This window comes from Carlito syrichta, unplaced genomic scaffold (assembly GCF_000164805.1).
Source record: "Carlito syrichta isolate Samal-C Ts95f unplaced genomic scaffold, Tarsius_syrichta-2.0.1 Scaffold314315, whole genome shotgun sequence".
Taxonomy (NCBI): Eukaryota; Metazoa; Chordata; class Mammalia; order Primates; family Tarsiidae; genus Carlito; species Carlito syrichta.
This window is the reverse complement of record NW_007258411.1, coordinates 66,078-86,157: the sequence shown is the minus strand read 5'-3', so window position 1 is coordinate 86,157 and position 20,080 is coordinate 66,078. Positions and strand designations below refer to the sequence as shown.

The following is a 20,080-nucleotide window of genomic DNA, read 5'->3' as shown; positions in this document are numbered from 1 at the left end:
GCAATCCACTCACCTCAGCCTCCCAAAGGCGCGGGATTACAGGTTGAGCCACCGAGTCCATCTTCTAATTTACTTTCTAAATAAACTATATTCTTCTAATCTAAAAAAAAAAAAGACCTTTCTTGAAGGGTGCAGGAAGTGACCAGAGGGGCGGCTCCCAAAATGGCGCCAACACACCAGACAACAAAGGCCCTAGGTCCTGGCTTCTGTGGGCACAATCCCCGCGCGCGCGAATTTCAAATCTCTCCACTGCGCGTGAATTTCAAACCTTCCCCCGCGAATTTCATACCTGCAAGCCTCCAACCCGTAGCCAGCTTTGTTATGCGTCCAATAGGACTATAACACGGCGTTGGCCCCACCCTGCTCCCAGGCAGCTCCTCCAATAGGAGCATAGCACGGCCCCTTCCGGCCCCTGTCAGGCTGATAAATACAGCCCTCTTCCCACAATGCGCTCTCTTTCGGTTTCTCTTTCTCTCTCGGTATCTCTTTCTCTCTCTCTCTCTCTCTCTGTCGCTCTCTCCCTCTCTGCAGCTCTCTCCCCGCCTCTCTCCCACTTCCTCTCTCTCTCTTACTCTCTCTCTTTTTCTTTTTTCCCGTTTCAGATCCCCTCTGTAACAGCCGCTTTAATAAATCTCTTGGTCCTGGCGGGTGTAGAGTCATTACTGGCGCTGAACTTCTTTCATTTCTCAATAGTCATTAATGTAAGTCAGATCTTTCAAGGTATTGCAGAATTGCCCCCCACTGCAATGCATAAATCCATATAACCTCTAGCTGGTCTGAAGACATGTATGCCGCTTCACTCCTGCTATAAGGGCAAAGGCCTAAAATGAGAGAGGTGGGGGAGGGATCCAGTGGCAGAAATGTTTTCTCAGTTTTACTGCTATGTAAAATTGGTCAAGCCCCTTACATGTACAACATACTCAACTATTGTTGATAATTTACCTGACATAAATGAGTGAAACTTTTAAATGCTCGTAACTTACATTTTTAAAAAAATGATAGGAACAATGAGTCATGTAGCTAGTTCCTTTGAAACACACATCATATTCCTACAAGAATTGTTGCCTACTCCCCAACCCCTGCCCAAGTAGCAGTGGTTATGTATTTCTAATATAACTCGGGAACATTCCCCCTTACATTTTTCCCCTTATGGCTTATTTTCCCTATAAGTCACTGAACTTGGAATCAAAAGACTTGCTTTGGTATTTATAAACAATGTGTTTGAAGGGAAGGCACTTATCTTTTCTGAGTTTCAATGTTTTAATCTATAAAATAATAACCAAGAACGTCATAGCTATGGTCAGGTGTGGTATTTCATGTCTGTAATTTCGGGGTTTGGAAGGCCTAGGTAAGAGGATCACTTAAGGCTAGGAGTTTGAGATCAGCCTGGGCAACATAGTGAGACATCTCTACCAATATCTTTTAAAAAAAAATTAACCGAGTGTGGTGGCATGATCCTGGCTACTCGGGAGTTTGAGGCAGGAAGATCGCTTGGGTTCAGGAGTTGGAGGCTGCAGTGAGTTGTATTCGCGCCTCTGCACCCCAGCCCGGGCGGCAGAGCAAGACGTCACCTCGGAAAGCAAAGCAAAACAAAACAAAACGTTAATGCCCTTTGTAATTTCCTCCTCGTTCCTCAAGTAGCAGCTGCGTTTTAGAACGGCTAACCTAGTGTCAACTGGAAGCTAGTTAAACTGGAAGCTCCATGAAGGTAGGAATTCCTTTCTAATAATATGGCAGGGAATCAATAAATGTTTCTTAAATGCAGCACTTTATTTCACGACCGACATGACATTTTGACGGCTACACATGTTCCCAGTCAACTCACATACAAAACATCAAGTTGCCTATAAACTAGGTATTAAAAGGCACCAAAATCCTGAAAAATCCTGAGAGGACGTGGTGACGTAAGCAAAGGAACGCCAGGAGATGCCGTCAACCAACCCGTGACTCACTTCCGGCGCGACGCTTTCCCTCCACGCCGGGACTGGGCTGTGGGGGAGGGAGACGGTTAGCGGGCTTTAGCGCCTTTTCTGGCGGCGGTAGATTTGAAGCGCTGTGAAGGACCGGACCCAGGGAAGAGGAAACTCTACCGGTGCAGGTAAGTGGCTCGAGGCTCGTGTTGTTTTAGCGGCGTCGTTCTGCAGCAGTCCCAGGGTACGAGAGCGGGAAGGGCCCGAGGAAAGGGGCGGAGCCGACGCTGCTGGCCGGGCCGGGTTAACCCTCTTCCCCTCGAGCTACTCGGAATGCTTCGGGCCTGAGGGGGGTCCCCAGGACCGCAGCACTGACTTTGCAGCTGTTGGAGCCGGAGGAGGCTTCCAGCCGAGCCTCCCGGGCCGGGGAACGGCTCTCTCTCCGTCAGCCCCCGCCCTCCCAACTCGGGCGCACACCTCCCTCCCTGACGCATTTTGCCGCACAAGCTGTAATATGGCGGCAGCGGTGGCGGCCTGAACTCCAGGGAGCCCAGTTGGCTTTTAATGCATCAAAATCGTGAGACTGAACACTACTGTAGGGTAGGTGGGAGGGTTGGTGGGGAAGGGGGAGGCGCAACCTGACGTCCTGTCAGGTTGGGGTCGAAGACTGACAGGCGAAGAGCCCGAATTGCAGGGATTAAAATTGAAGACTAGCTTTCCTCCTCCGACCTTTTCCTCTCACAGGGCAGCGGCTGTCGTGCATAGTTAAGCGGCACAGGCCACTTTGCTAAGCATTCTCCTATAACTCAAGTCCAGGGTCATACTTGAGCTCTCGCGAAGTTCTCCAACGTTTCCGAGGAGCTATGAGCCACGCAGGCCTTTTAAGAGGAGATAATTACTCTCTTAGAGGAAGGTGATGGATTCATAGCTACATATGCCTAAAGGGGAAGTGTGCTAATTTGGCTCATCTTTAGGCTTTTAAGGAGCCTAGGTCTGCCAGCGAGAAGATTGTCCGGTCCTTTTGGAAATGTTACAAAAGCACCATTTTGTGTAGTGATTTTAATATCTTCTCACTGTTGTACTTTCTATGCATTACCAAAATTTTGCAATAGTGATCACAAATATTCCCAGAGAACAGTTATATGTTTTAGAGATTTGGGGATCCGGCATTAACTTTCAATAGTTAAAACAAGAAAGGGGGATATATATATATGTTTATGTCTGAATGTTTTCTCATTTGGTGACGGAAGATGGCCAGTAAATGTTGGTTCACAACAACGATGGGGGGGGGGAGTGAACATTTTTTGGTTTGAAATCGTACCATAAAATCCAGAAAAGATAAAGCTATCTAGAATGACTGCTTCTCTAATGTTGTTTAAATGCCTGAAAATTTACCCGAACTAGGATCCTCCCCCTTTTTTATGGTAACCATTTGGGGTGGGATTGCTTCTGTACAAATTACATACATCTCTGTCTTAAACCAGAGTTTACTGTTCATTGTTTCAAGATTTCTCTGTGTTTCAGGATTATTGATGCCCTGAGATCCTGTAGGGTCTTGCCTGTTAGTAGGATTCCCGTGCATTTGAATTGTGTTTTTCTCTTAAGGCAATTTGTCTTCTCTGTAAACAGTTGTCAGTGTTGTCTTCCTCTGCTGTTAGAAGTGTGTAAGTACGCAAACTTACTAAGTTAGGACACCGATTCTTTTAAAGTTGGAACATGGATTTTGTGGCCCAGTCATCTTTCAGAACTTCAGTTTCTTCATCTGCAAAAGATATTATTTTGATTTCTAGTTGTCACCAATAGTGGGCTTGAAAAATAAATACTCAGGTTTGTTAAGATTGTGTATAAAATTGGCTTTCGATGACAACTCAATGGTACTCCTCTGAGTGAAGTTGAGTGTTCGTTACATTTCTTTTGATTTCTTAAAGGCTTTTATTTTTTGGTGGTTTTAAAACACGTATGGTCAATGTACGATAGTGCTTGTTATCATGGTCTTGCAGTATTAGTGGCTTCCACATTATGTCTTTGTCTTTTTGATATTTTGCCTTAAGTTATATCTTATGTCAGGCAGCATCCCATTCTTTGCAAAGGGAACATGGAAGTCATTCATAATAGAAAGATGAACTAGTTCTATTAGTTATGACACCAACTGCGATTAATTCTATTTAATTTAAATAGTTGCTCCTTTTAGGAAATACATGTTGCCATTTTTCTCATTTATTATTTTACAAATAGGAAATTTCAAGCAAATTATAGCTTGCCCATTTTTAGTATCCTAATATACTAAGAGGACTTATTATATGTAGTAGGAATCCACAGCTAATTCAAGTGATGAGTGTTCCAAATCTTTCTGCTGCATTGTATTGCATCTTTTTGTATTCAATTTCCATGTTGCATAAATGTCAATGATTTTACCCTGGTTTTATGCATATTTGCCATAAGCATTAGCTGTATTTTTATCTGGAGGACAAAACTTGCTTTTTAAAATTTACTATAGGCAATATTATAGATATTTAGAAAAAACTGCTGTACTTTTACTGCCAAATGGGAAAACTTTTGCACTTTGTTTTAGAGTAGCAGCTTAAAATGATCACAGACCTCTTCTTGAAATTTAACTATATAATACTTATTATAAATGTAAACATAGCCTTTGATTTTAAAGTGATTATTGTTAAAAACATGAATGATCTCTTAACTTATGTTTTTAAGCGAATGGAGTGCATTTGTTTATATATTAAGCTGCATGTAATATAATAATTATGTGTATACTGTAGTTTAAGGTTTATTCATAGTTAAACCATTGCATTATGGTCATATGGTGGAAAGTATAATTAAATAAGCCATTATCTGGAATTTTTGTGAGTGAACTAGGTTTACAGTGGAGTGTAGAGAATACTAAACTCTTGCTTTTTTCCACTTGTGACCTTGAGCCAGTCATGTCAGCTCTCTAGTTCTTTTTTTCTTGATCTGTAGAATCAGAAGATTGGGCCAAATTATCTCTCAAGATTCTGTCAAACTCCAAAAGTCTTTACATTTTTATATAGGAATTACTGGATTAAATAATGAGGCTAGAGCAGTGTATATCTCTGAAAAGAGTGGGGGTAAATTTATTACTGTTAGAACTTAGAAGCAGGGTACGGTGGCTCACACCTGTAATTCCAGCGCTTTAGGAGGCTGAGGCAAGAGGATTGCCTGAGCCCATGGGTTTGAGACCAGCCTGGGCAACATGGCGAGACCTTGTCTCTACAATTAAAAAAAAAAAATTAGCTGGTTGTGGTGGCACACGCCTGTGGTTCCAGCTACTTGGAAGACTGAAGCGGAAGGATCACCTAAGTCCAGCAAGTCAAGTGCCACTGCACTCCAGCCTGGGCAAGAGAGTGAGGCTCCAACTCAAAAGAAAAAAAAAAAATTAGCTGGGCGTAGTAGCATGCGCCTGTAGTTCCAGCTGATTGGAAGGCTGAGGTGGAAGGATCGCTGGTGCCCAGCAGGTTGACGCTGGAGTGGCTGTGAGTGTGCCACTGCTCTCCAGCCTGGGCAACAAGAGTGACTCCAACTCAAATAAATAAATAAAGCTACTGTGTACTTTTTCAAGACTGGAGACTCAGTACTATGATGACTTTCTCATACTGTGTGAAAGCTCCAAATAACTTTTTGAATACAATGAAGTCACTGCTTTACTTATTGCCTAATTCCAAATATTATGTTCTTTACCATATATCTTAAAAATTAGTTGCCTGTATCTATCCTTGTCTTCTTTTTCATGGCATTTGTTAGTCTTATTATTTTAGGTGAATATGGAAATTGTTTTATGTATAAAACTACAAGATTAAACTTTTTACACATAAACTGATTACTTCTTACTGATTTTTTAATGAAATATATTTGTTGCAGAAGTTTATAAATCTTAGCAATTTGTGTTATATATATCACAAATATATACATATTTTCCATGTTTCCCCATTCAAAATACAGATCAGGCACAGGGCCGTGCTGAGGTGTAAATAGGGTAGATTACTCTGCCTCGTTTTTCTGTAGGGTGTAAGAACACAGCTTCTAAGCACCAGGAGGCCCATTTTGTGATATCTTAAATTTTTATGACTTTATTATTGAGATGCAAAGTGACTATTGTTGATAAACATTAAATACAGATTGAAATCATGTGGATAGAAAAAATTAAGAAACTGATATTATTAAAAGCTATAGCTAAGTTTTAGGATTTTGTGCATTTTTGTATGATCAAATTTTTCAGTTAGATAATTGGTTGTCTTTATTGCTTATCTTATTAATTTATTTTCATTATGGAAATAGAGTAAATTCAGTATTACGTACTCAAGTTTTTGAAGAGGTCATGCAGATGAGGTCAGTTAGATAATAAATGGCAACAGCTAATAGGCAATAATAAGAACTAGGTCAAACTAGGACATATGTATGTCATCTATTGGGAGCAGACTTTGCTGATTGCTGTACAGAAATGAGGCACAGTGCCAGGTGTGGTGATTTTTTTTTTCCCCCCAAGAAACATTCAAATCTGGATTTTGTAGATAAAGCAGCAACTCGTTCAGAATAAATTTGCAGCACACAAATCACCCACAGACTATTACTCTGAAAGCTTTGATTATATTCTAGTATTTTTAGACAATTCATGAATTATTTTATGGAAAATTGCATAGCTTTAATTTTTCCCTGAGTTGTACTTTTAGTATCTCACAATTATTTTCTCTTCTACTTGAAAAAAAATGAAAAATTGGCCAGATGTTTGTCTTATTGTGTCTGATTTTAGATATTTTTTAGTAATACCAGGATATAGAAAATGTCATCCTATTTCTGATTAGTAATTAGTAGCATTTTAGGAATGATTAGTAATTAGAAGCATTTTAGTAATGTTAATGACATAACGTGTGCACCATGTTTTGTGTCACCATTGTTCTTCATTAGCTATTAATATTAGAGTATTTACATACTCAAGGGATTTGTGTAGTTAATTTTAATAGTAATTTGCTGTCTTTCATCTTTCTTGAATTTAAGGTATATTTGATTTGCCATTTCAGGAAAACTGATTTTAATCAATTTCTACAAAAAATATATCCTTGAGTGATAGAATCTAAGTACATGTTGTGGCCATTTACAGACATATACATAATAATCTTAAAATAGTCTATACATTTTCCTTTTTTTGAAATGCTTTTTTTTTATAGTAGCAGTTACGCTTATTAAAGAGAAGCAGAAATAGGCAAAACCCTATTCACTTTCACAACCAAACATGATAATGATTTTTCCTTTCAATCTTTTTGTTTGTTTTTTGTAAATCTGCCTGAGCCTAAAAATTGAGAGTGTTTTACATGATTGTAATGATACTTCATATATTATTTCATATCTTGATTATTTTTAACAAATTATGAGAATTTTCCAGATTTAATCTTTATAAGCATTGCTTTAATAGTATGTTACTTTATTGAGCCAAAGACCATAATTTTATCATTTTTTAATTTAATAGATTACTTTTGATGATATTTTACTTAGGATAGTCAGGTTTATTTTTGAAGGCTTTCCAAGTTTAGGTAGTTTCTTTTAATAGATTGCCAACAGTTGAATTTTTCAAGATATAGACACTTAAGAATTTGACATTTTGCTAAGTTTCAGAGGAGTCATATACTGTCATTAGTAATATAAATTCCTGTTTTGCTCCATTTGAACATGTATTGGGAATTAGTCTTTTAAAAGATCTTTGCTATTAGTGGGCCAAAAATTATCTTATTTGTATTCCTGTTAAAATATTTTATTCCTGATGATGAAGTTTGGAAAACAGAAATACTTTAATACAGAAATACATTAAAAATTACCCAAGCTGGGTACAGTGGCTCATGCCTGTAATCCCAGCACTTTGGGATGTGGAGGCAAGAGCTTACAGGTTTGAGACCAGCCTGGGCAACATGACGAGACCTCGTCTCTACAGTAAATCACAAAATTAACTGGGGGGTGGTGGCGCAGACCTGTAATTCCAGCTACTAGTAAGACTGAGGCAGAAGGATCACCTGAGCCCAGCAGGTTGAGGCTGAGATGGCCATGAGTGTGTCACTGCACTCCAGCCTGGGCGAGAATGAGATTCCGACTCAAAAAAAGTTTCAGAGTTCCTTAAACTCTTGGCCCAAACATAATTGTTAATATTTTGGTGTAATCCTGTCATTTTCTGTGCATTCTGATATGTGTGAAACTGGGGTTTTATTGCCAATATTGTTTACTATCTTGCTTTTTTTTTTTTTTTTTGAGTTGGAGTCTCACTCTGTCATCCAGACTGGAGTGCAGTGGCCGCTCCCGGCCACCGCAGCCTCGGCCTGCTGGGGTCCGGCGATCCTTCCGCCTCAGCCTTCTGAGTAGCCGGAATTACAGGCATGCGCCACCACGCCCGGCTGATTTTTTGATTTATTGTAGAGATGAGGTCTCGCTGCCCAGGCGGGTCTCGAACCCGCGGGCTCAGGCAATTCACTCACCTCAGCCTCCCAAAGGCGCGGGATTACAGGCTGAGCCACCGAACCCGGCTATCTTGCTTTTTTCACTGAATATTATCTTGTTCATTAATAGTCTTTGATTGTTTATTTCTCTTTGTCAGTTTTATTTATTTTTATAATAGTTTTAGTAGAGGATATATTTAAGTCATGTAAAATTAAAAACATAGGGAGTTATAAAATAAAAAGTCTTCCTCTTACCCTGCTTTCTCAGTTACCCTTTTCTTCTACCAGATGCCTCTATGTTAAACAATCAAATATATGCTTTTCTTTGTGCTTCTTTTGAAAATATATAAAGATTGTGTTTCGGTCCTCAACACAACCAATAAACTCTCAATTATGGAAGAAAGTAAAAATATACATACACACTTCTGTACCTTTAAAAAAAATAAGTTAACATTTATGGTTCTTAGAAAATAATTTTTCCTGTGTTAGAGATAACAGTAAGTGAACAACTTCCTCGTTTTTTTATAGCTTATGTATATTATATAGATATGTTATAATTTATATAACCTGTCCTTCCTTGGTGGACATTCAGGTTTATAGGCTTTTCCTACTCCACATGGTGGTACACTGAATAACCTTGTACATACTTTATTTTGCAAATGTGTAAGGATATACATAAAATAAATTCCTAGAAATGAGATTCCTGAGTCAAAGGGTATTTAATGAATTTGTAATATTGGTATTTGTTGTCAAATTGGCAATCAAAGAATTGTATCTATTTACCCCTTTACCAGAAGCAGCAGTGTATGAGGTCAGTGGTTTTTTACTTTTGCCAATTCAACAGGTAAAAAATGTTATCTTTAATTTTAGTCTGTAAGATTATGATTTCTAATGAGTAGATGATATTTCATTTCATGTGAGTATCATTTAAACAGTTCCTATTACTGTGCAATTCTTTTGTCTTTTATTTTACTATTATAAAAAGTGCTATGGTGACAATTCCTACATATGAGTATTTTTAGTACCTAAAATTTTTTATCTATATTATAGTATCTTTGTTTAGCATTTAACAAATATTTTTTCCATGTTATTCATAAAGCTTATTTCCAGTCTGTGTGAACTAATTTACTTAACTGTTGTGTTAGATATTTAGGTTATTTGTAATTACTCTCTGTTATTTAGGGGAAAAAAAACAGGCTGGGTGCGGTGGCTCACACCTATAATCACAGCACTTTGGGAGGCCGAGGGGAGAGGATTGCCTGACGCCAGGGGTTTGCGACCAGCCTGGGCAACCTGGTGAGACCTCATCTCTACAATAAATAAAATAAAACCCAAAACCTGAAGACTTTAATTTAGAATGCTTGCCTTTACAGAGATTCCAATATGTTGAAATACTTAAAACGTTAAAAGATACAATGAATATGGTTATATTCAGTGTTCTTTTTTTATTTTTTTATTTTTTTTATTTTTTTGAGTTTGAGTGTCACTCAAACTCCGTCGCCCAGACTGGAGTGCAGTGGCATGCTCATCTCAGCCTCGACCTGCTGGGCTCAGGTAATCCTTCTGCCTCAGCCTTACAAGTAGCCAGCACTACAGGTGCATGCTACCACACCTGGCTAATTTTTGATTTATTGTAGAGACGAGGTTTCGCCAAGTTGCCCGGGCTGGTCTCGAACCCCTGGGCTCAGGCAATCCACTCACCTTGGCCTCCCAAAGTGCTGGGATTACAGGCTGAGCCACGGAGCCCAGCATATATTCAGTGTCCTTGATCTGTAATGCCATGCTGCTTGACAAAATTGCTGGTGCCGTTTATGATTTTTGTTATTTCATTTTTTGTGACTCATCGGTTTGTATTCTCTAGGTGGCCTTCAAGTTTTTACTTGTTTGGTACATGGACTCTGTTGTAGTGATTCTCAAAGGAGGCAGCAAAGGGACAGAGAGACATTTTTTGTTTGTCACAGTGATTGACTAAATAGTAGGGCCAGGGAGGCTTAATGTTATGCGATGAGCAGAATGGTCCTACTCAATGAAAAATTGTCCTAGTGCCCCCCCCATTCCCAAACACTGCTCTATAGTAGGAAAATTAATACATTGTCATATTTGCTGAAAATACGTTCCCCAATTTTTTGCTTTCTGATTTCTGGTAGACAAATAGAAATAATGAACTTTTTCAGGAGCTTAAACCTTTGTTATTTACTTAAATAGCCTAAAAATTATTTACTAAACAGAGTTTAGGTGAATATTCACAGATATTTTTCTTTGTTTTCATTTGGGAGGAAGGCGCACAATTTTGTAAAAAAAAATCATTTCCTAAGATTTTTAAATGTTAAAAACATTGCTCATTACTGGTTGAGTGTCTCTAATCCAAAATGCTTGGAACCACAAGTATTATAGAGTTCTGATTTTTTTAAATATTTGCATTGCAGTTACCAGTTAGGTGCCCAAATATGAACATCTGAAATGCTCCAATGTGCATTTCCTTTTAGCATCTTGTTGGCACTCAAAAAAGTTTCAGATTTTGGGTTTTCAGATTTGGGATTCTCAACCTGTAGTAATCATGAAAGTGAGACACTTAAAAAATACATAGTTGAAGATTTCAGTTGAGTGCTTATTTGAAGAGTTTATAAGTCTGTTGTAGAAAACCTGGCAAATGCAAAAACTAAAATAAAAATCACATACAGCCCATTCACTTAATATTTTCATGTGTTTTCTATTTTGTCTTACAATGCCAATATATTTTAAGAGTAGGATTCTCACTCTGTTACCCAGGCTAGATTGCAGAGGCATGCTCACGGCCACCCTACCGTCGATCTGCTGGGCTCAGGTGATCTGCCTCAGCTTCCAAGTAGCTGGAACTACAGTCATGTGCCACCATGCCCTGCTAATTTTTTGGTTTATTGTAAAGATGAGGTCTCACCATTTTACCCAGGCTGGTCTTGAACCTGTGGGCTCAGGCAGTCCTTGTAACTCGGCCTCCCAAAGTGCTGGGATTACAGGCTTGAGCAACCGCACCCAGCCAGTGAACATACTCTTATTGCAAAATTTCAAGGCTCATAGTTAAAACTGAAGACTTAAGCCGGGTTCGGTGGCTCAGCCTGTAATCCCGCGCCTTGGGAGGCTGAGGTGAGTGGATTGCCAGAGCCCGCGGGTTCGAGACCCGCCTGGGCAACTTGGCGAGACCTCATCTCTACAATAAATTAAAAATCAGCCGGGTGTGGTAGCTCGTGCCTGTAGTTCCAGCTACTCGGAAGGCTGAGGCGGAAGGATCGCCAGAGCCCAGCAGGTCGAGGCTGCGGTGGCCGGGAGCGGCCACTGCACTCAGTCTGGGTGACAGAATGAGACTCCAACACAAAAAACAAAAACAAAAAAAACTGAAGACCTGTTGACTTTCATCCCTAGTTCCAGTTCCCTTTGTGGAGATAATTGTTGGGAGTTTTGGTATATAATTTTCAGGGCCTCTTACTGTGAAAACAGGGTATTATTTTATGGTGTTGAATACTTACGTGCAACTTACTTTTTTTTCTCTTAACTAAGCAATAGGTTTCTTGGATCATGTTATATAACTTAACTGGCTATATAGTGTTAAATAGCATGTTTAGACCATAATCGCATAATTTATTCAACTTTTCTCCCATTGTGAGATATTTTGAATGTTTGAAGGTTTTTGTTTTTATATTAAATGTTGCATTCTCACATATACTTATCCCGCCTGCATTTATTAATTCATTTAATAAATACTGATTTCCTGCCATATGCCAAGCAAAGTGTAAGGCATTAAGAAGTAAGAGGGAAGTAAGACTGAAAATTCAGGTCTATCGTGTCATGGAGTTTATATTCTAGGAGATAGGTAAAAATTTGCAATAAATAGTGGGGAAAAATAAAGCAGAATAAAAAGATATGGAGGATGGGTGCAGAATAAAAAGATATGGAGGATGGGTAGACTAGGGATGGGCCTCTACAAGAGGGTGATACTTGAGCATTGACTTAAATTAAGTAAGAGGATGAACTGAAGATGGTTTAAGAGCATTCCATATAGAGGGAATGGCAAATGTAAGGGATCTGATGAGAGAAATAAGCCTTGGATGTTAGAAAAATAGCAGGATACCAATGTAGCTGAAGTGAAATTGAAGAAAATGTTTGAAGATGTTAGGAAATACTAGAAGATGAAAGTTGAGGAAAATATATAGAAGTCAACAGGAGCTAAGGTATTTAGAGCCATATAATTGAAATAACAATAGCCATGAGCCACATGTACTTACTGAGCACTTGAAATGCTACTAGTCTAAATTGAGATTTTCTGTAAGTATAAAATATATACTGAATCTGTTTGTACCAAAAAAGGAATGTAAAATATCTCAATAACATTCCTATGCTAATTATATGTTGAAATGGTAATATTTTGAACATCCAGGTTGCACAGCTCTAATCCAAAAATCTGAACTCCAGAGTGCTCCAAAATTTGAAATTTTGAGCATCACAGTGGAAAATTTCACATATAAGTTCTTAACATAAAATCATTTAAAATATTGTATAAAATTACCTGTAGGCTATGTGTGTAAGATATCTGTGAAACATAAACAAATTTTGTGTTTAGACTTGGGTCATATGCCAGAATATCTCATGTATATGCAAATATTCCAAAACTCAAGAAAATCTGAAATTGGACACATTTCTGATCCCAAGCTTACTCAACCTGTATAAGGGATAGTCAACCTGTACATACTGAGTTAAATAGAACATATGGTGTAGGCCCCCCAAGACTGGAATTTATCTATAAAAAATTGTGTATTCTTACATGTTTAAACTTCAGTCATCTTCAAAGTACGCTCCATTTGATGCAGTACACCTATTGAGATGCTTTTTCCACTGCCCAATACAGTTTTTGAACCAATTTTGATGCCTTTTAGTGCTTCTGCTGTTTTTGTTTAACCTCTTCCACTTTAGCCCTTTGAACACTTTTTTCATCCCATGAAACAGAAAAAAAAGTCACTCAGGGTGAGATTGGGTGAATAGGAAACGTGGACTGCTGAACAAAGCATGGTGTGGGCATGTCTGCTCGTAAATCCCCCTTCATGAAATGGGCAAATGTGTTGAAAGAATCTCCAAACAAAATTCACTGAAGGCAAACACAGCCTCTTGCAACTATGCCAGCTGGTACACTGATGCTTATGGGTCTGTATTATAAGGGGTTTACCCTCCAAAAATAATTCCAGTTTTTTGGGTCTTCACGCATATTATTAAAATTAGCCTGTTTTTACTTGTGAAAATGTGGCTACCACAACCTTGTGTGGCTCATATTTTTATTGGACAGTGCTGATTTAGAGCCTTAAGATCCGTGGTAAGACATTTCAATTAATGGGATGATAAGACATTAGCGTTTTAGGCAGAGGAATGATGTGATACGGTTGTTTTAAAAGAATCATTCTGCTCTGGTTATTCTATGGAGAATAGACAGTACAGGACTAGAGTAAAAGCAGAGAAACCAATCAGGAGGCTATTGGAATAGTCTAGATAAGAAATGATAATGGTTTAAGATAGTGAGAACATTGGACAATTTTTGAAGCTAGAGCCAGAGTGGCTTCCTAAGGGTTTGGTTAATGGAGTGTGAAGGAAAGTGGAACCAAAGATGATCCCAGATTTTCAGCCTTATATGCTGACTTGGACAATAATAATGTTTACTGAGTATTTGAAGGAGTAGGTATAGAGTAATAAAGAGTTTTGGTTTTTATATATTCATTATTTTTAATAAAGCAAATTATTTATTTATTTTAAAAGACAGTCTTGCTCTTTGACCCAGGCTGGACTGCAGTAGTGTGATCATAGCTTGTTGCAGCCTCGAACTCCTGGGCTCAAGTGATCCTCTTGCTTTAGCCTCTAGAATAGCTGTGACAACAGGTGAGAGCCACTGTGCCTGGCTAGTTTTTCTTTTACTTTTTTGTAGAAACAAAGTCTTGCTATGTTGCCCAGCCTGGTTTCAAACTTCTGGCTCAAGCAGTTTGCTTTGGCTTCCCAAAGTGTTGGGATTATAGACATGAACCACTGTGCCCAGCCTAATTTTTTTTTTCTTTCAGTTGAGAGTCTCACTTTGTCACCCAGTCTGGGGTGCAGTGGCATGATCACAACTCATCACAGCCTTAACCTCCTGGGCTGAAAGGATCCTCCCATCTTAACCTCCCGAGTAGCTGGGACTAGGTATGCACCACCACACTCGGCTAATTTTTTTTTTTTTTTTTTTGGTAGAGACGAAGTCTTGCTACGTTGCCTAGGCTAGGCTTGAATTCCTGGGCTCAAGCAATCCTCCCACCTTGGCCTCCCAGAGTGCTGGGATTACAGGTATGAGCCATCATGTCTGGCTCTCGGCCTAAATTTTTTATTGAAGTCTATAACATAGCATACTGAAAAGAACAAAATTTGTAAGTATAGCTTGACGTTTTCCCAAAGTTATTACATCTAACTGTAGCCCTCAAATAAAACAAAACAGAACAAATCACTATTCCAGTAGCTCCCACTTATGCTCCTAACTCATAAGTTAGTGGTATTTATTACAGTTTTCCATTCCCAGAACTATAGGATAGTTTACAGTATACCTTAGAATTAAGAAACTTGGAAAATAATCAGATTGTTCTTAGAAGATTATGAGTAATTAGGGATTATTTTTGAACTTTCATAACGTTTGCCTGATTTTCAGATTTGAAGTTTGTTTTCAAAAACAGTGTATTAGAAATTAACTATAATCATAAACAAAATTGGATATGTTTTTGGCAGTGCTATACACATATTATAGGAATAGAAATCTCTACCTGGGATGTTGTAGTTAAATAAATAGCTGTAAAAGTTTCTTTAGAGAAAAATATATAAATAAATCATTAAATTTACTCTTGTCTTCTATTCCCAAAGTAGAGAATTAAGAAGGCCTACAAAAATTGTTTAGAAGATAAAAGATAATCGTCATTTAATTTTTTTCTTTTTTTTGAGTCAAGAGTCCCGCTCTTTTGCCCGGGCTAGAGTGCAGTAGCACACTTATGGCTACCACAGCCTCAACCTGCTGGGCTCAGGTGATCCTTCCGCCTCAGTCTTCCAGGTAGCTGGAACCACAAGTGCACGCCACCATGCCTGGCTAATTTTTTTGATTTATTGTAGAGATGAAGTCTCGACAGGTTTCCCAGGCTGGTCTTGAACCCATGGGCTCAAGCAATCCTCTCGCCTCTGCCTCTCAAAGTGCTGGGATTACAGGTATTAGCCACTGTACCCAGCCCATTTAATGTTTTTCTTTAAGATAGGATAGTTGCCTCAGGTTTATGAATTCAAAGTATTCTCAATTCTAAATGTAATTGAAATTCCATACAGGTAAAAACTTAATGAAACAAACTTGGCAAGACATTAAAATTGCTAGGTTTTTTTTTTGTTGTTGTTTTATGTCTGTGTCTATAGTTTCTTGGAGGATTGAGAAGTACTTATTTTTTGCTTTATGTAAAATAAATTCCATTATCTCTTATCTATTAGAAATTTTTAAATCGAGGAAGTTTTGAAAAAAATGGTGTTTTTCCCTACTTTTCCTTGCAATAATGCAAAAATTGAACATATAAACACTTGGGCTGAATTTGAACATAATATAACCTGTCTTTTATATGTAACTTAGTCCTTAATTCACATAATCAGCATTAAATAAATGAATGCATGTAGTTTGTGTTTTTCAAATTGTTGGTAATGTAGGCAAAGAGGTTATTGTGCAAGTGTCTCCTCATTGCCTTTTGTCGAGTACTGTGACTTTTGGTGTGTGAGATGTGTAAAATGGATAAGGGATGGTAGCGGATATATGAACCTATATATGATAAATTTATGTAAAACTAAATGATTATGAGTAAAATCAAGGAAATGGGAATATGATAGGTGAGTCATAACCATATTGATGTGCTACAGTTGTGCTAAAATTCCTTGATTATTGTGCAAAATGTTCCCATTAGGGGGACTGACTAAAGTGCACACTGCATCTCTGTGTTATTTTCTATAAGTGCATGTGAATCAACAATTGTCTCAATAAAAGTTTCGATCAAAAACAATAAAGGGAGGAACTTATTCAGGATGAAGAATATAGATCTTTCAGAGCTTCACTGGGCCTAAAATATCATGCACTGCTTGCTGAACCACCAGCTTAGTTTAGATATAATAATCTTCAGAAAACTGTATACATTTCAACATTTCAGTTAATCTGTTCTGAACTGACAAAACTCATTTTTATAATCAGTTTGGGTGATATTTACACTTCTTACCTATTTCTTCTGTCCTTTACCCTGTCACGCTCCATCATCAAGTATTATAATCCATCATTTTAAGTCCTTAAAATAAATGTCTTATCAAAAGAATGTCTGTTAAATAATAGATATCTGTTATGGAGATAAGTGTTACACAGGGTATCTCATTTGTATTTTTTGTGTGGACTGTTGCTCATGATCAGAAAGTAGCCTTATATTTGACACTTGATGTTGTCTTTTATTCAGAATCACATATACCATTTAATGAGACCATACTGTTATTAAAATATTTCACTTTTTTCCTTCCCAGATGATTTATTTTTGGTGGCGTTTAGGAATTTGAATATATTTTTTTTCTTTTTAAAAGCATCACATATTAATCACAACTTTCATTTTCATTTTCTAGGGACAAAGGGATTGGATCAGTTCTTGGATTTTTTTTTTTGGGCCTTTCTCTATTTAAAGGTAATCTGCTTATTGAATTCACTAATCATACAGACTTAATACAATTTTTTGTTTGTGCTGGTATCCCAGTTTGGTTAATAAAATAGATATTCAGTTGGTAAAATAGAAATTTGATAATATGAAGATGGTTAAGATTTATCTTTCAAGTCTTTTTTTTTATTGTTTCACAAAATGCAGTCCAGACTCTAAAAATAAAGTACTGATAATCCATGTGATCTACCTCATAGAAATAAATATAAAAATAAATTCAAACTATATTTTTAAGTTTTGTTCCACAGAATTTTTTTTCCAGACATTTGTGAAAAATCTTTGCTGTTTTACTCTGCTTGTCTGATACTGTTTTTTACTCATAGATTGATGTATTGAAGCCATGGGCATAAAAGTTCAGCGTCCTCGATGTTTTTTTGACATTGCCATTAACAACCAACCTGGTAAGAATAATAGCTAACATTTATAGGCAAGTATTTAACATTTTAAATTAGTAAAGAAGTTTAAACCAACTATCTGTGTTTTTCAGCTGGAAGAGTTGTTTTTGAATTATTTTCTGACGTGTGCCCAAAAACATGCGAGAACTTTCGTTGTCTTTGTACAGGTTTGTTCACTTTCAATTGCTCCAATAGTAGTCCCATTTGACTATAGTTTGCTCTTTAAAAAAGAAAAGAAAAGAAACTGGGTTCGGTGGCTCAGCCTGTAATCCACGACTTTGGGAGGCTGAGGTGAATGGATTGCCTGAGCCCACTGGTTCGAGACCTGCCTGGGCAGGCGAGACCTCATCTCTACAATAAATCCAAAGATTAGCCGGGCATGGTAGCGTGCGCCTGTAATTCCGGCTACTCGGAAGGCTGAGGCGGAAGGATCACCGGAGCTCAGCAGGTCAAGGCTGCGGTGGCCGGGAGCGGCCACTGCACTCCAGTTAGGGCGACAGAGTGAGACTCCAACTCAAAAAAAAAAAAAAAAAAATTGCCCATGATTTTGTAGAGATTGTAGAAATCAATCTCATGGGCAATTTTTATATGAATTTTTGAAAAAATTCCTGTAAGGTTTGCAAATTCTGTGGTTTAAAGAAATCTGTAACGTTCAAGAGAGGTATATTTTACAAGTCAAAAATTTTTATCATTTCATTCATTTAGCTTTAATATTATTTCTCTGACTTCCTTTCTACTAAATGTTCTAATTTTTCTTCCTTATAGGTGAAAAGGGGACAGGGAAATCAACTCAGAAGCCATTACATTATAAGAGTTGTCTCTTTCACAGAGTTGTCAAGGATTTCATGGTTCAAGGTGGTGACTTCAGTGAAGGTGAGACTTAAAGAAAAAACCATGCATTGATGTGCTTTGTTAAATATCATAGATCTCAGAATTGAAGTTCCTAGAAGCCTTAGCCCAGTTTTCTTCTCATTCTATTGTTAAAACAATTAGAAGTATTCATAGAAATATTAAAAGAAGTAAGTACATAGAAAATAATTTTACCTTTGATGCACGAATTAATTTCAGAAATTTGCTACTGGATACAAAAGAAAACACTATTCATCTCTTAGTAATCTGTCAGTATATTTTATCACAGCTAATATTCTTTACTACAGTATAATTTTTGCCTATACTTTTTCTTTTCTTTTTTTTTTTTTTTTAATTGAGTCGAGTCTCACTCTGTCACCCAAGCTGGAGTGTAGTGGCATGATCACGGCTCAACACAACCTTGACCTCCTGGTCTCAGGTGATCCTGCCACCTCAGCCTCCCAAGTAGATGGGACTACAGGCATGTGCCACCACACCCACCTAATTTTAAAATTTTTTTCTAAGGACTAGGTCTTGCTATATTGCCCAGGCTAGTCTTTAACTCCTGGGCTCAAGTGATCCTCCAGCTTTAGTTTCTCAAAATGCTGGGATTACAGGCCTGAGCCACTGTGCCGGGCCTAATTTTTACCTATATTTTTTTATTGTAAAACTATTGAAACTGTTTTTAAAGATGCTTTAAAAAAAAAAGTTGTCAATTCCTGTTAAAAGTTCTGTATAATTATCATTAGAATCTGAAAATTCTTTTTTCCATGTAATCTTGATAGTCTGTCACATTCTTACCATTGTATTATAAGGAAAAGTAATTTGAGATCTTGTCATTGACATTAATATCTTCCATTATTTTTATTACTTGCTGTGATCCCTTGAGTATTATTGATTCAAAATCATTTGAGCATCTGCTTTTTAAGAAGTATTTTGTTTGGGATCACCTTCGAGGAGCTTACTATCTTGAGATAGTAAAAGTATGTGTTTTATTCTTAGGAAATGGACGTGGAGGGGAATCTATTTATGGAGGATTTTTTGAAGGTAAAAATGTTTACATTTATTTGATTTTTTCAAGTTTTCTCCTTTATTTTCTCTGTTTTCTATTGAATCAATAATTAATTCATTAAACAGTGTACTACTATCCAGCTGCCTTCAAATAACGTGAATGTTAATTTTTTTGTGAAAAGTTTTATGTTGATACTCCTTTTTTTAGAAATGGGATTTTTTATTTGTAGGAGTTTTGTACATGTTATTTTTAAGGGTTTCAATGATTTATACTCAACTCTTAGAATTGTAGTGCTAGAATAGGATCTTCCATAGCTCAGTCTTAACCTTTACTAAAGGGGATTTAGCAGTATTAGTAGCAATATCCAAATTTTTAGACATTGCTTATTTCCTGTGAAAACTTTAAAAAGTTTCTTTGATATTCTAAAATTTGACTATAGTTTCTTCACAAATTTAAGTTTTCTCTGCTGTATTTTTTATTGATATGAAAATCATTTGGCAAACTATATGTATGTTAATGTGGAAATACTATTTTCCATCTTTCACTTCTGGGATTTAGTGAAATTTTGTTTCAAATTCCACATACTTGGTTCTTTTTTCTTTTCTTTTTTGTTTGAATTAGAGTCTCAATCAGTCGCCCAGACTGGAGTGCAGTGGGATGCTCCCAGCCACCACAGCCTCAACCTGCTGGGCTCCGGCGATCCTTCCGCCTCAGCCTT

General features: G+C 37.5%; 1 protein-coding gene across 2 annotated transcripts in view; it reads left to right on the top strand.

The window, feature by feature from the left end:
• Positions 1–1,944: 1,944 nt before the first annotated feature.
• PPIG (peptidylprolyl isomerase G) overlaps positions 1,945–20,080 on the top strand; it is a 45,188-nt gene continuing 27,052 nt past the window's right edge. The window contains exons 1-6 of one of the 2 annotated variants that reach the window (XM_008071414.1): positions 1,945–2,098; positions 17,018–17,076; positions 17,430–17,507; positions 17,594–17,668; positions 18,267–18,374; positions 19,353–19,397. In XM_008071414.1, coding sequence (XP_008069605.1) covers positions 17,447–17,507; positions 17,594–17,668; positions 18,267–18,374; positions 19,353–19,397 — 289 coding nt within the window. In that variant the 5' untranslated portion in view covers positions 1,945–2,098; positions 17,018–17,076; positions 17,430–17,446. The remainder of the gene's footprint in view (positions 2,099–17,017; positions 17,077–17,429; positions 17,508–17,593; positions 17,669–18,266; positions 18,375–19,352; positions 19,398–20,080) is intronic. The other variant, XM_021719217.1, reaches the window with a different exon arrangement.